A 12,291-nucleotide genomic window follows, 5' to 3' on the forward strand; every position below is an offset into this window, starting at 1 on the left:
AGGGCACAGCCAACCAAACAAATAAAGAGCTTCTTAAGGGCAGTTGTATCAGTTTGAGTCTAATAGGAAGCAGACACTTGAGTGGAATTGGGAGTGCAGATTTATTAGAGAAAATACCTATAAGAGGGGAAAGAGAACAGGGACAAAACCAGCAGGGAGAGCCTTCAGTCCTCATGCAGCTCTGATGCCATGAAGGAAAAGAGGAAGGAAGGAAAAGTGGGTAGGAGGAGGCTCAGACTGTGAGGAAGCCTTGAAAAAAAATCCCCCCCACAGGGCTGGGGGTTCTCCAAGCAGACTGCTCATTTACAGGAGCCTCATGTTGGGCAGAAATGTTCAGGCTCTAGTCCCCATGCTGTGCTCAGGTGATGGCTGGGAGCAGCCTGGGGAGAGCACAGCCTTGCTTGAATGCCCTGTGGATCCTAGAGGTCCAGCCACCCAAGGCTGTCAGCTGACTGCACTCATCACACCAGGTTCTCACTCCAGGGGAAATCAGTACCTGCACCCCTGTGACTGCCAGGGCGGACCACACTGTCCTTACTTTCTCCAGGACAAAGCTAAGACCCTGCTAAGAAATTTGTTGGAAGTGACAATTAATAAGCAAGCCCCAAGACTCAACCCTCTTAGACTCCAACTAAGCTCTGTCCACTGTACCATCGCCACACTGTACCACACATAGCTATGTAGTATAGTTGGATCTCTGGTCCCCAACTTTGCTGTGCAAGAAATAGCTCATTTTCTACTTTGACCCCCAGCCCACTGGGCCAGCACAATGTTTAGACATGCTCGCAGCTGCCTTTACCCCAACCCAGGGCAGAACAAAGACTCCAAGTGGTAAGTTTGAGGTTGGCCGGAAAGTCGAGGGAATGAGGGGGAGAGTTCGACTCAGATAACGATTGACCAAATCCATGTGGTCCTTAAGGATGGATGCTCTGCTGCATCTGACCTCAACCAGAACTAGAGGGTCTTGGGCAAGACAGGGAGACACACGGCCCCTCCTCTCTGGGATGTTGACAAAAGAGCTTTTCTCTTCTCTGTCCAAAGGAGGGAAGGTATTCCCCCTCCCCAGTCTTGTTGCTATTAAAGGAACTTCCTCTCTGCTTTGGTTGTATCTAAAAGCATCCCCACCTTCTTTTGTTTCCAGAGGCAATTAGCACAAAATGTTTCCAACCAATTTAGGCTTTGGGGACACAAAACCTAGAAGGGGAAGTGGAGCGCTGGCAATTTCCTGCCACAGACACCTCCCTCCCCCACCAGACCAGGAAGCACAAATTCTGCCAGCCGCTTGAATGGTGGAAAATGAAAAGGGAAAAACACAGATTAATATCTCAGATCTCATTGGCCATGTCCAAGTTCACTTATGCTGAGATCCACACTGTGAGGGCAGCACTGATTCCGTGAGGTCTTAGACATGGCGCAAACATCAGTGGGAGTTTGGGGAGCAGTTCTGGATGGACTTGAGAGCAGTTAGATTTGTCTAATTTCACTGCACACAGTGATCACCCTACCCATAGAGTGGGGAATACATTTCACAAATCTGATCAAATGCAAATGCTGAAAAGAATGGACTGGCTTTCAGGAGTTCCCATTGTGGCTCAGTGGATTCCATCCCTGGCCTCATTCAGTGGGTTAAGGATCCAGCATTGCTGCAGGCTGAGGCGTAGATCACAGGTGTGGCTTGGATCTGGTGTTGCTATGGCTGTGGCATAGGCTGGCAGCTGCAGCTGTGATTCAACCCCTAACCTGGTAAATTCTATATGCCACAGGTGCAGCCCTAAAAAGGAAGAAAAAAGGGGGTGCTTGTCTCTAACTGTATTCAGTTGGAGGCAGGGGTGGAGGAGGAGGGGGCTCTAGGACCAGGTATCAGAGATATGGAAGGAACTTCCTCTGTGTGAAGGCTGGAGGATACAGTATGTCCCATCCCTTTCTCAGCTCTAACATTCTGTTCTGTCTTGCTTTTGGAAGTGATCAGCATAGACCTCCTGAAATCAGGAGGGTGGTAGAGCCCAGGGAAGAGGAGAGTATAAAAATAAGCAAAAGAGGAGTTCATGTTGTGGCTCAGTGGTTAACAAACCCAACTAGCATCCATGATGATGCAGGTTTGATCCCTGGCCTTGCTCAGTGGGTTAAGGATCCAGCATTGCCATGAGCTGTGGTGTAGGTCACAGAGGCGGCTCGGATCCCGAGTTGCTATGCCTGTGGAATAGGCCTGTGGCTACAACTCCAATTGGACCCCTAGCCTGGGAACCTCAATAGCGTGCAGCCTAAAAAGACATTAAAAAAAAAAAGGCAAAAGAGAGATGAGGTCATATAATAGCCTTATTGTTTTAAACTACCATTAAGATGTTTCACAGAATGACATGTGAGCGTGTCTGAGAACATGGTATCCATGTCTCCATATGCTTAATCGAACAATTAAGCTCTCAATTCCCTGTAGCTCACCTACTGTCAGCTTTCTTGGCAAAAAATAAAATGCATTCAGCAGACATTATTTAAGCATTAGGCCTGTTTCCTTTCTGGGTCCTAGGGAGACCAAGGCATGTTCCTGCCTTCAAGGAGCGTATAGTCTAATAAATGCCAGTTGGTTAAATCAACTCTTGGCAAACAACTTGTTATATCATAAATATCCTTGTAAATCTTTCTTAGGTTAAGAGAGTGGTTTAGATCAGGGTTTCTCCACAATTGACATCGTAGGTTAGATAATTTTTTTTTTTTTCCCCACTGTACAGCAAGGGGGTCAGGTTATCCTTACATGTATACATTACAATTACATTTTTCCCCCAGCCTTTCTTCTGTTGCAACATGAGTATCTAGACATAGTTCTCAATGCTAGATAATTTTTTATTATGGGGACCTGCCCTATGCCTTGTAGGATGTTTAGCATCATTCTTGGCCAGTAACAGCCGCCAAGTTGTGGTAACTAGAAATATCTCCAGTTATTGTCAAACGTCCCTTAAGGAAAAACACCACTCCTGGTTGAGAACCACTGGTTTAGATTAATATCTACAAAAGTTTTGGTTAATTATGTCATAAGATGTCTCAGTGAGAAATTCCTTGAGATGCATTTCAGTAGAATTTAACTTGTTTCTTTTTAATTTGATCTTTTTTATAAAAATGAGTTTATTGGAGTTCCCATCGTGGCTTAGTGGATATGAATCTGACTAGCATCCGTGAGGACACAGGTTCAATCCCTGGCCTCGATCACTAGGTTAAGGATCTTGCATTGCCATGAGCTGTGGTGTAGGTCACTGACTAGGCTCAGATCCTGCATTGCTGTGGCTGTGGTATAGGCCAGTGGCTACAGCTCTGATTCGACCCCTAGCCTGGGAACCTCCATATGCCATGGATGCGGCCCTAAAAAGACCAAAAAAAAAAAAGAGTTTGTTAACATTTATTCCTAGCAATGACTAGAGAAAATAACTTGTGCTTTATTAAAATTGACGTTTCGTAGCTGCTGACAGGGTTGATGATTGAGCAGTTGTGGATGTAGCACAATATGTTATATCTGAAGTAGCTACAACCAAGAAAAGAAATGTGCCTACTTAAATGCAGATAATACTGTAGTTGCCTTAGGATGTGTCCTCCGGTCAGGAACCTCCAGCAGCCCCAGGCTCTGGGAAGACAGCCTTGCTTTGCAATTATTTCAGCAGGAAAAACACGTCCTTCTTTTATATAATTGGTTCCATAACCTGAAATTCTAAACAAGCAGCCTAGATAAGCAAAGTTACCTTGTATTTAATATTTTCTAGACACATTACATTATTAAATATGTTCATTTTTGATATTGTTCGAATAGGCTTTGTAATGCTAAGAAGGAACTGTACACTGTATTTTGGCTACATGGAAAAAAAACTTCTGATTATAAAAACTAGTGATATTCTCAAAATGTATGTGCATTTGTCCCTACTTTATTTCAAGACCGTAATTATCATTGTCATCCAAAAATGGGTGATCACTGTGTCATTTTTGTTCCTCAGGAAATTTGCAGCTTGCTTAATTGGCCACCGCATCTCCAATCTGAAAAGTCAGCAAATTACATTGGCGGAGTCACACATTGCTAAGAAATTAAAAGCAGCAGTCTTTAGAAAGGGAAGTCTAAAAGAGTACTGAAAGAAGTTAACTCTGCATGGCCAGAAAAATAAACTCAGGAAGTGTTGAAGCAAAAAGGGACCTTGGAAAGCACTCCATGTGGTATTTTCTGGGGTGTGTTCTTCCCATTTCGGGTTGTGGGGAAAGCACTTTGGTAGGAAAAGTGTTTGAGAAAACAATTACATGCAACAAACATAGACTGGTTTCTTTATGTCAGAGGCCTTAATAGGCTAATGAGCATTTTATATCTCCATTAGAATAGATAGCGTACAGGACTTCCCTCAGTTTTGACTGTAGGAGCATTTTTTCCACAGAGCATCCTATGTCTCTAGTGTTTCATGGAACAGCTCTAAGGAAAGACTGATCATTTTACAAATGAGGGCATTGAGACCAAGAGAGGGGAACTGGCCTTTCAAAGGTTGACGCCTTGGCCAAAGTCAGCAAAAGAGTTTTGGCTCCTCATCTAGAAAGTCTTTAGAGAGTGAATGGTAACAGATGAGTTATTATATATTCTCCCGTAGAGAGAATCATGAGTTTCATGGGTGAGGCTTCTTCTAAGAGTAGGTTCAGCAAAGTTTTTCAGTAAAGGACGGGTTGGTAAATATTTTAGGCTTTGTGGGCCATGTGGTGTTCTTTATAGAACTACTCAACTCTGCCTTGGTAGCAGGAGAGCAGCCACGCACAGCATGAAAGTGAATGCGAATGTTCCAGTCAAACTTTATTTATAGATGCAGGAAGCAGGCTCAAGGTAGCCAGCCCACCAAAGTTGTTGCTTTCTTCTAGGACAAGGTTCTGGTTACCTACTATTGTGCAATGAACTACTCCAAAACTTAGTGACTTCAAACAATGACCGTTTGGTGGTATTCAACTGGTGGCTGACTTGGTCCCTTAGTGGGGATGGCTGACAGGCTGGGCTTGGTCAGCTCCTCTTCCTCTCTGCATGGTCTCAGGGCCCTTCCACAAGATCTCTACCTTAGGAACATGGGCTTTTTACACAGCAGCTCTTAGGGCTCCAAGAACAGATATTCCACTCCCTTCAGCTTAGATACTGGGCTTAGAAGTTGCTTTAGCATCACTTTCACAGCATCCTGCTAGTCAAAGGCATCATAGAGGCTGCTCAGATTAAGTAGGAGAGGTATAAATCTTCCATCTCCATGCAGGGAATGTCAAAGAACTTGTGGCCATTTTTAATCTGACACAGAAAGAAAGATGAGCTGGGAGGATGGACTACTGAATAGTTCCACTCTGAAAGAGGGAGAACTTTCCTTCATTGCCTGCTGTGGATTCACATTAGAAAAGGAGATGCGGGAGTTCCCGTCGTGGTGCAGTGGTTAACGAATCCGACTAGGAACCATGAGGTTGCGGGTTCGGTCCCTGCCCTTGCTCAGTGGGTTAACGATCTGGTGTTGCTGTGAGCTATGGTGTAGGTTGCAGACGTGGCTCGGATCCCGCGTTGCTGTGGCTCTGGTGTAGGCCGGTGGCTACAGCTCCGATTCAACCTCTAGCCTGGGAACCTTCATATGCCGCGGGAGCGGCCCAAGAAATAGCAACAACAACAACAAAAAGACAAAAAAAAAAAGAAAGAAAGAAAAGGAGATGCAGACAGGAAAGGGACCTGTGACACTAGGACCCACAAGCCCATTTCCTATATGTATTTTTATATGACCAGCCTGAGTTTGCATTTAGAAAAGACATCTGTACACTATAGCATTGGATTTCATTTTGCTTCTACCAAGTATTGGTACCCTCTTCTTTCAGAAAAGTTGAAAATAGTACTTTTTAAGAAGTGCAGAGTTTAAATTGCCCCAGTACTGTGGTAATAAGAGCTATGTAAGGCATGGCAAGAAAGGCAGAGAGGCAGACAATTGAATACATAAATGAAATGTAATCCTTTAATCCTACTTAGTTACAGGCTGACTTGTATTACCAAAAGCTGACCCTTGGCTCTTCAAGCTCTGCAATTTTTCTGTGCTTATAAAATGACATTGATCACTCTGCAAGGGGGGAAGACATCTCCTCCACAGAGTCTTGCAAACCTCTAACATAACAGTAACCATAGTTGTTCTCTTATATCACCCTTTATTTTCCATTGCTGAGTGGACTCGGATTTATTCTATTAAACACAAGAACTCTGAAGGGAATGATAGTGCCCAGCATCCTATCACTGCAGTATTATTATCACAGCAGTAATTTTCCACTTTGCTTTTCAGGCATTTTATTTAAATTATTTAGAATTGTGTGGATTCACCAAGCTATCCCCATTGGTATGATCATCATTACAGAGCCTCTGGATGTTGACAGTTTAATTCATAACATTACTTTTGAAAAAGGGAGTCATTGATTTCAGATGTTTCCTTCATGAAACAAGGCCATATGGGATCTAGTTTCTCTCAGTCCCAAGGAGGCTACTCTTGTTGCAGGAATTTCAGCCACCCAACCTGGATATACAGAAATAGGCATGGTTCACTCCCTTCAAGCCTAGGATTTAAAGTGTTAGATGAATATGGACCTAACAAAAACACTGAGTGACTTTTCTACAGACAATCACGCTGGCAGATATTGTTATAATCTTTGAAGAATAAGAATGGACAGGATGGAGAGGTATGGTGAGGAAATGTGGTTGGGTTCAGAATGAATGTCACAGATCCCTAAAAAGACAAAATAAATAAATAAATAAATAAGGGAACTAGAAGAGATCAAGACAGGAATTCTGACTGTCTTTCCCACTTGGCTCATTAAAGTGGAAACTGTGCCTGAAACTAACTGCTAGAGCCCCATGATATTGGTAGGCTTTCCTTTATCCCCATAAGACCTCCTAAATCTTTCAAAATCCCTTTAACTTAGAGTTTCCTATCACTAGTTGACCAGAGAGTTAAGTACTCAGGAATTTGAAAACTGTAATAATATAAGGAATGCAGTTTTGATATAAAAGAAACATCACTTGGTTATTTTACAATTAGCACAGCATATTGGCCATGCAACCAGTTTATTTCACTGAATAGTACTTGCCAGTCGTTTTTTTTAAATGGTGGGAAATTCAGGATCTCTATATTCCAATGACAAAGAAGTAAAAATATGCTCACCACTAAACTTCCTTTTTCTACTTAGAAATAGGAAAGATGCCCTGCATGACGTTTTATCTCTGGACAACAAATAAATGTAAAGCAAATCATGGGCGTGTTTGTATATATTTAATCTCCTGGCTAGGTAATATTTGGTAATACACCAACTTAAAAAAGTTAAGTTGCAAAATTAATTTCTAAGTTTTACAATATTTTTATTTTAAAATGTTCAAGATGGAGTTCCCATCATGGTTTAGTGGGCTAAGAACCTGACTAGTATCCATGAGGATGTGGGTTCGATCCCTGGCCTCCCCAAGTGGGTTCAGGATCTGGGGTTGCTGTGAGTTGTGGTGTAGGTCACAGATGCAGCTTGGATCCTGAGTCACGGCTGTAGTGTAGGCTGGCAGCTGTAGCTCCAATTCAATTCCTAGCCTGGGTACTTCTATATGCTGCAGGTGCAACCCTAAAATAAATAAATAAAATGTTCAAGAGTTTCCTGGAGGCCTAGTGGTTAAAGGACCTGGCGTTGTCGCTGCTGTGGCACAAGAACTTCCGCATGCTGCAGACATGGCCAAAAAAAAAAAAAAAAAGTGCTCAGATGTGCAATAGCCACTCATAGATAGAACGCCTTAGAAATTGTTAGTTATAATGAGATTCTTCCTCTATGCTAGAAAGTCTGCATTTCAGTCATAAAGACAAACTTGCCCACTCCCTCTCTATATCTTCCCTCACAAGAGAATGTAAAAGAAATAAATGGAACCTGTCCCATTATCAATATGGGAATTGAAAAGTGCTCCCTCTTTTCTAAAAACAAGAGTGACTAACCATTCCAGTTCTCCCCAGTTTTTCAGATTTTGGCACCTATAGTCCCAAGTACCCAGAATCACTCAAGTCTCAGGGCAAACTAGGATGGTTGGTTGCTCTAATTTAGGTGCCTTCCTTAGGAAAATTTGTGATACTCTGTGAATGAACAACTAGACAGATTTTTTTTTTCCCATACCTACAGCATGTGGAGATTCCTGAGCCAAGAATCAAACCTATACCACAGCAGCAGCTCAAGCTGCTGCAGTGATGGTGCCAGATCCTTAACCTGCTGTGCCACAAGAGAACTCCTAGACAGATCTTTAAATAGCTAAAAAATGTTATAAAGCTATTGCAGATCTTCTGCTTTACTATTTTCTTAAGCTGGAATCTATTCTTTTCTTCCCTGTCATTTTCATTCTCTGGACCACTGGATAAGCTAGAGGCATGTTTTTCACTCTTGTTATTTCCAGTGGTTTGTTTTGACTCCTCTGCTACTTATTCACTTTGGCAGCCACATTATTTCTACCCACCTCAGCTGAAGAAAACATCCCATCCCAGAATGTCAGAGGCATGTGCTGAGCTGGTGCTTTGAAAATGCCTCTTATCTCCCATAGTGCCAAGGGCACTGAGTAGGTGACCGTGACTGTTCCTTACCCACACCTTCTTCCACTGATTAGATAGCTCTCTGGATCCATATCCCGCACTGGAGGCCTCATGTATTGTTCAGTCAGGAGCTAACTAGGCTCGAACCTTAAAATTTATGAAAAATTGGCAAAGCTGGTTTGCATAATTCATTGGGTTGCTGTTAATTGAATTTCTCTTTGTATAATTAAAAAAAATTTTTTTTCCTTCCCTATCCACACTTTCTAACACTCTGGTCTAATCAGCAGTGTTATTTCCTAAACAGTTGAAAAGAAAAATTGTCACAGATAGGCAGACTGAGATTCTTCTTAGTTGGAAATAAGCTCCATATGTCGGTATTCATTCAGAAGCTGAAATTTGCTTTGCTCTGTGCTTTCGAAAGCTTAAAAGCAATTTCAAATCATCTTCCATCATATTGCTGTCTCTCTAGAGGTGCAAAAGCATAGTTTCCTAGAAATGATTGAAGCTCTAGCAAACAACCGTGTACTGATAAATACAAATTCCATCCATTGGCAAAAAGAAGTACTTTATTAAACTACTTATAATTCAGTATCTATTTAATTGTGTCCGCAGCTGTGACAATGTATCATGTGGAACATCCAGGTAGGTAGAAATCTCATTGAAATAATGCTCTATGGTAGGAGCTGCTTACCTCATTTTGCCCTCTCTGGGCTTTGCAGTCCTGGCTGTGAAGATCAGAACCCTCAATCCAAGTGTTCATTCACTTGGGACTTTGTGAAAGCCAGAAAATGACTTGTTGAGACTACACATGGTTGCGAGCCCACATTATGGAATGCGATCTACGTAACTGAATTATACAGTTAACATAAATAACAGTACGTAAACAGTAGGCTCCAGATCAAATACATTGTAGGAATTGTGAATGACTTTATCCTGAAGTGCCTGACGGAGCCATCCTTTGCTCTGGTGCTGCCCAGGTTCCTTTTCTTCTTCCCGTGTCATCTGAGTTTTGTGTACCCTTTGGGCAACTCACTCAAAGTTAGCACTGTTCTTGTTCCACTCAAGTTAGCACTGCAGTCTATCAGAGGATGCAATGTTTCTATCAGAGCATTAGGGACATTTCTCAGATTCTATATTTGTAACCGTTGACAACTTAGATTAATGCAAGAAGGGCTCTTTTGATTGGAAGAGACAGATTTGCTTTAGTGAAAAGAGGATTTATTGTAGGAACTAGCTACAGTTAACGTAAATAACACTACGTAAACAACAGGCTCCACATCAAATACAGTCTAGGAATTGTGAACAATTTTAGCCTGGAGTGCTAGGAACTAGCTGTTTCCCCATTTTTTGACACTGTAGGAACTAGCTATTGACACTCTAGGAACTAGCTGTTTTCCCATTCTTTCGTGAGCCAGATGGTCTCTTTCTTCCTTTGTGTCTTTGTACCTCTTTATCTGTTTTATTCTCTTCCCTCTCCAGAGAGAATTCTTTGACTTACTCATAATTTTCCCTCCCTCATAAATTTGATTTTCACATGTTTCTCTGGGTCTTCTTCTAAATCCAGAACTTTAAGCTACATCTCTGAACATTCACTAGCTCAGTTTCTTATTCTGAATTAAAGTCCTGGAGTAACAGAAAGTACTGTGAATTTTTATACTTGTCTCTCCCTGCTGTCTGGGTCCTTCTTAAGCATAGGGGTGATGTCTGTTTTCTTTGCCACGGTATACCCACAATGCCTGGCACAGAGTAGGTAACCAGATAAATATTTTATGAATGAGTAAACATGCAAAAACCCATCTGAAATCAACTAATAAGTGTTCTTGGGGGTGAAAGGTTTCAACAGGAGTTGAACTGGCTGAGTCTTCTCAAACACCAGTTGATTCAGACTGAATTCAGCATATTCCTTTCCTACTTGCTAAACATTTCTCACTGCTCCAAGGACTTTCAAACTGCTTTGCAAATTAGGGTCAAAATGTCAGTCAAGATTGATGTAATGAAAACATTCAAAGAGTAAATGTTGGGAGATTGTTTCCATGGTGACTTCTGCTTCAGGGAACCCTCACTCTTATGGGAGTGAGTCAGCTGACCCACCACCAACTCCGAGTCATGCAATTGCTATAAGCCTACAATCCAGCTGCAGCATCAGTGTGGATGGCAGTAACCCTATATTTGATTCATTACTGGGAGCTTCTTATTTTGGTAAAATGAACTTGTAAAAGTAGCAGGGGTGGTAGAAGTGGAATAAGTGGAAAGGTGTGGATTCAGTTCTGAAAGTTGGGGGTATGCTTTCACTTACCTATGGCTTTTCTCTTTATGGGATGCCACAGTTTGCTGTTTGTCCCTCCAGGGAATCTGGTTCCTGGGCATATTCTGTGTTCCTGACAACACTGCAGTGGCAGAGAGCCCATTCTGCTCCTTTGGGGAAAAGAGCAAGTTCCTGATTATAGGACAGGTTTTGGACAAAGTTCTTATTGACAGAAACATGGACACCACAAACTTCCTGCATGAACTTCCCCTCACCCCACCGCACCACTGCAATCTGATATTCCTTGTCCTTGTTCTTTTTTAATCATTTCACACAATGATCTTCTGGTAGTAGAAATCACTGTAATGTGGTTTTCTATTATTCCTAAACCTCCCATGTTGTTTTATCATGAAACAGATAACATCATTTTCACAAACATTGTAAAAATGCTCAAGTAGGGAATTCCCATCGTGGCTCAGTGGGTTACGAACCCGACTAGTATCTGTGAGGCTGTGGGTTCGATCCCTGGCCTCACTCAGTGGGTTAAGAATCCAGTGTTGTGGTGTAGGTCTCAGACATGGCTCAGATTCCTGGCCTCGCTAAATGGGTTAAAGGATCCATGGTTGCCATCAACTCTGGTGTAGGTCACAGATGCGGCTTGGATCCGGCATCTCTGTGGCGATGGTATAGGCCAGCAGCTGCAGGTCTGATTCAACCCCTAGCCCAGGAACTTCCATATGCCTTGGTTGTGGCTGTAAAAAGACAAACAAACAAAAAAACAAGCAAAAAAAATTAAAAATGATCAAGTAAATATTATTTCTTCCAACATAGTTTCTTTGGAAGATGAAATGTTTATTCTGTGATATAGTTGTTATTGAAACATTTTTAGACTGCCTCTTTCAGTGCTACTGACTTCCTTCTCTCATATTCTGAAGTAAGTATAATTCAAAACTTTTATATAGTATATTAAAATATATATTCAGTAAGTATAATCCTATAGGAATATATGGATCAAAGAGGTGAATACCTATCTACTTAGAATACCTTTACCTCATCTTTTTCTTCTAAATAATGAAAGATCCAAATATTTAATGAGCTTTCCCATTCTTATGTCACTGTCCGAATTTGTACATGATAAACCGTATAGTTCTTCACTCCCAGTACAGCCCCTCAAGTTTGGTATTTGCTACTTGACATTAGCAACACCATTACATGCATGAAGTGGAATTTTTAGATTTCATTGCCTAAAACCTAAAGCCCAAATAAAATGGATTTTTCTTGTCACCTGCAGGAGATGTTTGATGTTATACTAGATGAAAACCAGCTGGAGGATGCGTGTGAACATCTGGGAGAGTACCTGGAGGCCTACTGGCGTGCCACTCACACGACCAGCAGCACCCCCATGACCCCGCTGCTGGGAAGGAATTTGGGCTCAACAGCACTCTCACCATATCCCACAGCCATTTCTGGGTTGCAGGTGGTGTCACTTTT

At 42.0% G+C, this 12,291-nt stretch overlaps 1 protein-coding gene across 2 annotated transcripts in view; it reads left to right on the top strand.

Annotated features, from left to right (window-relative positions):
- CACNB4 (calcium voltage-gated channel auxiliary subunit beta 4) overlaps positions 1 to 12,291 on the top strand; it is a 144,191-nt gene that overhangs the window by 126,775 nt on the left and 5,125 nt on the right. For both annotated transcript variants that reach the window (XM_047771923.1, XM_047771922.1), the window contains one exon: positions 12,092 to 12,277. In XM_047771923.1, coding sequence (XP_047627879.1) covers positions 12,092 to 12,277 — 186 coding nt within the window. The remainder of the gene's footprint in view (positions 1 to 12,091; positions 12,278 to 12,291) is intronic.

The sequence above is a fragment of the Phacochoerus africanus genome, chromosome 3, assembly GCF_016906955.1.
Source record: "Phacochoerus africanus isolate WHEZ1 chromosome 3, ROS_Pafr_v1, whole genome shotgun sequence".
Lineage (NCBI taxonomy): Eukaryota > Metazoa > Chordata > Mammalia > Artiodactyla > Suidae > Phacochoerus > Phacochoerus africanus.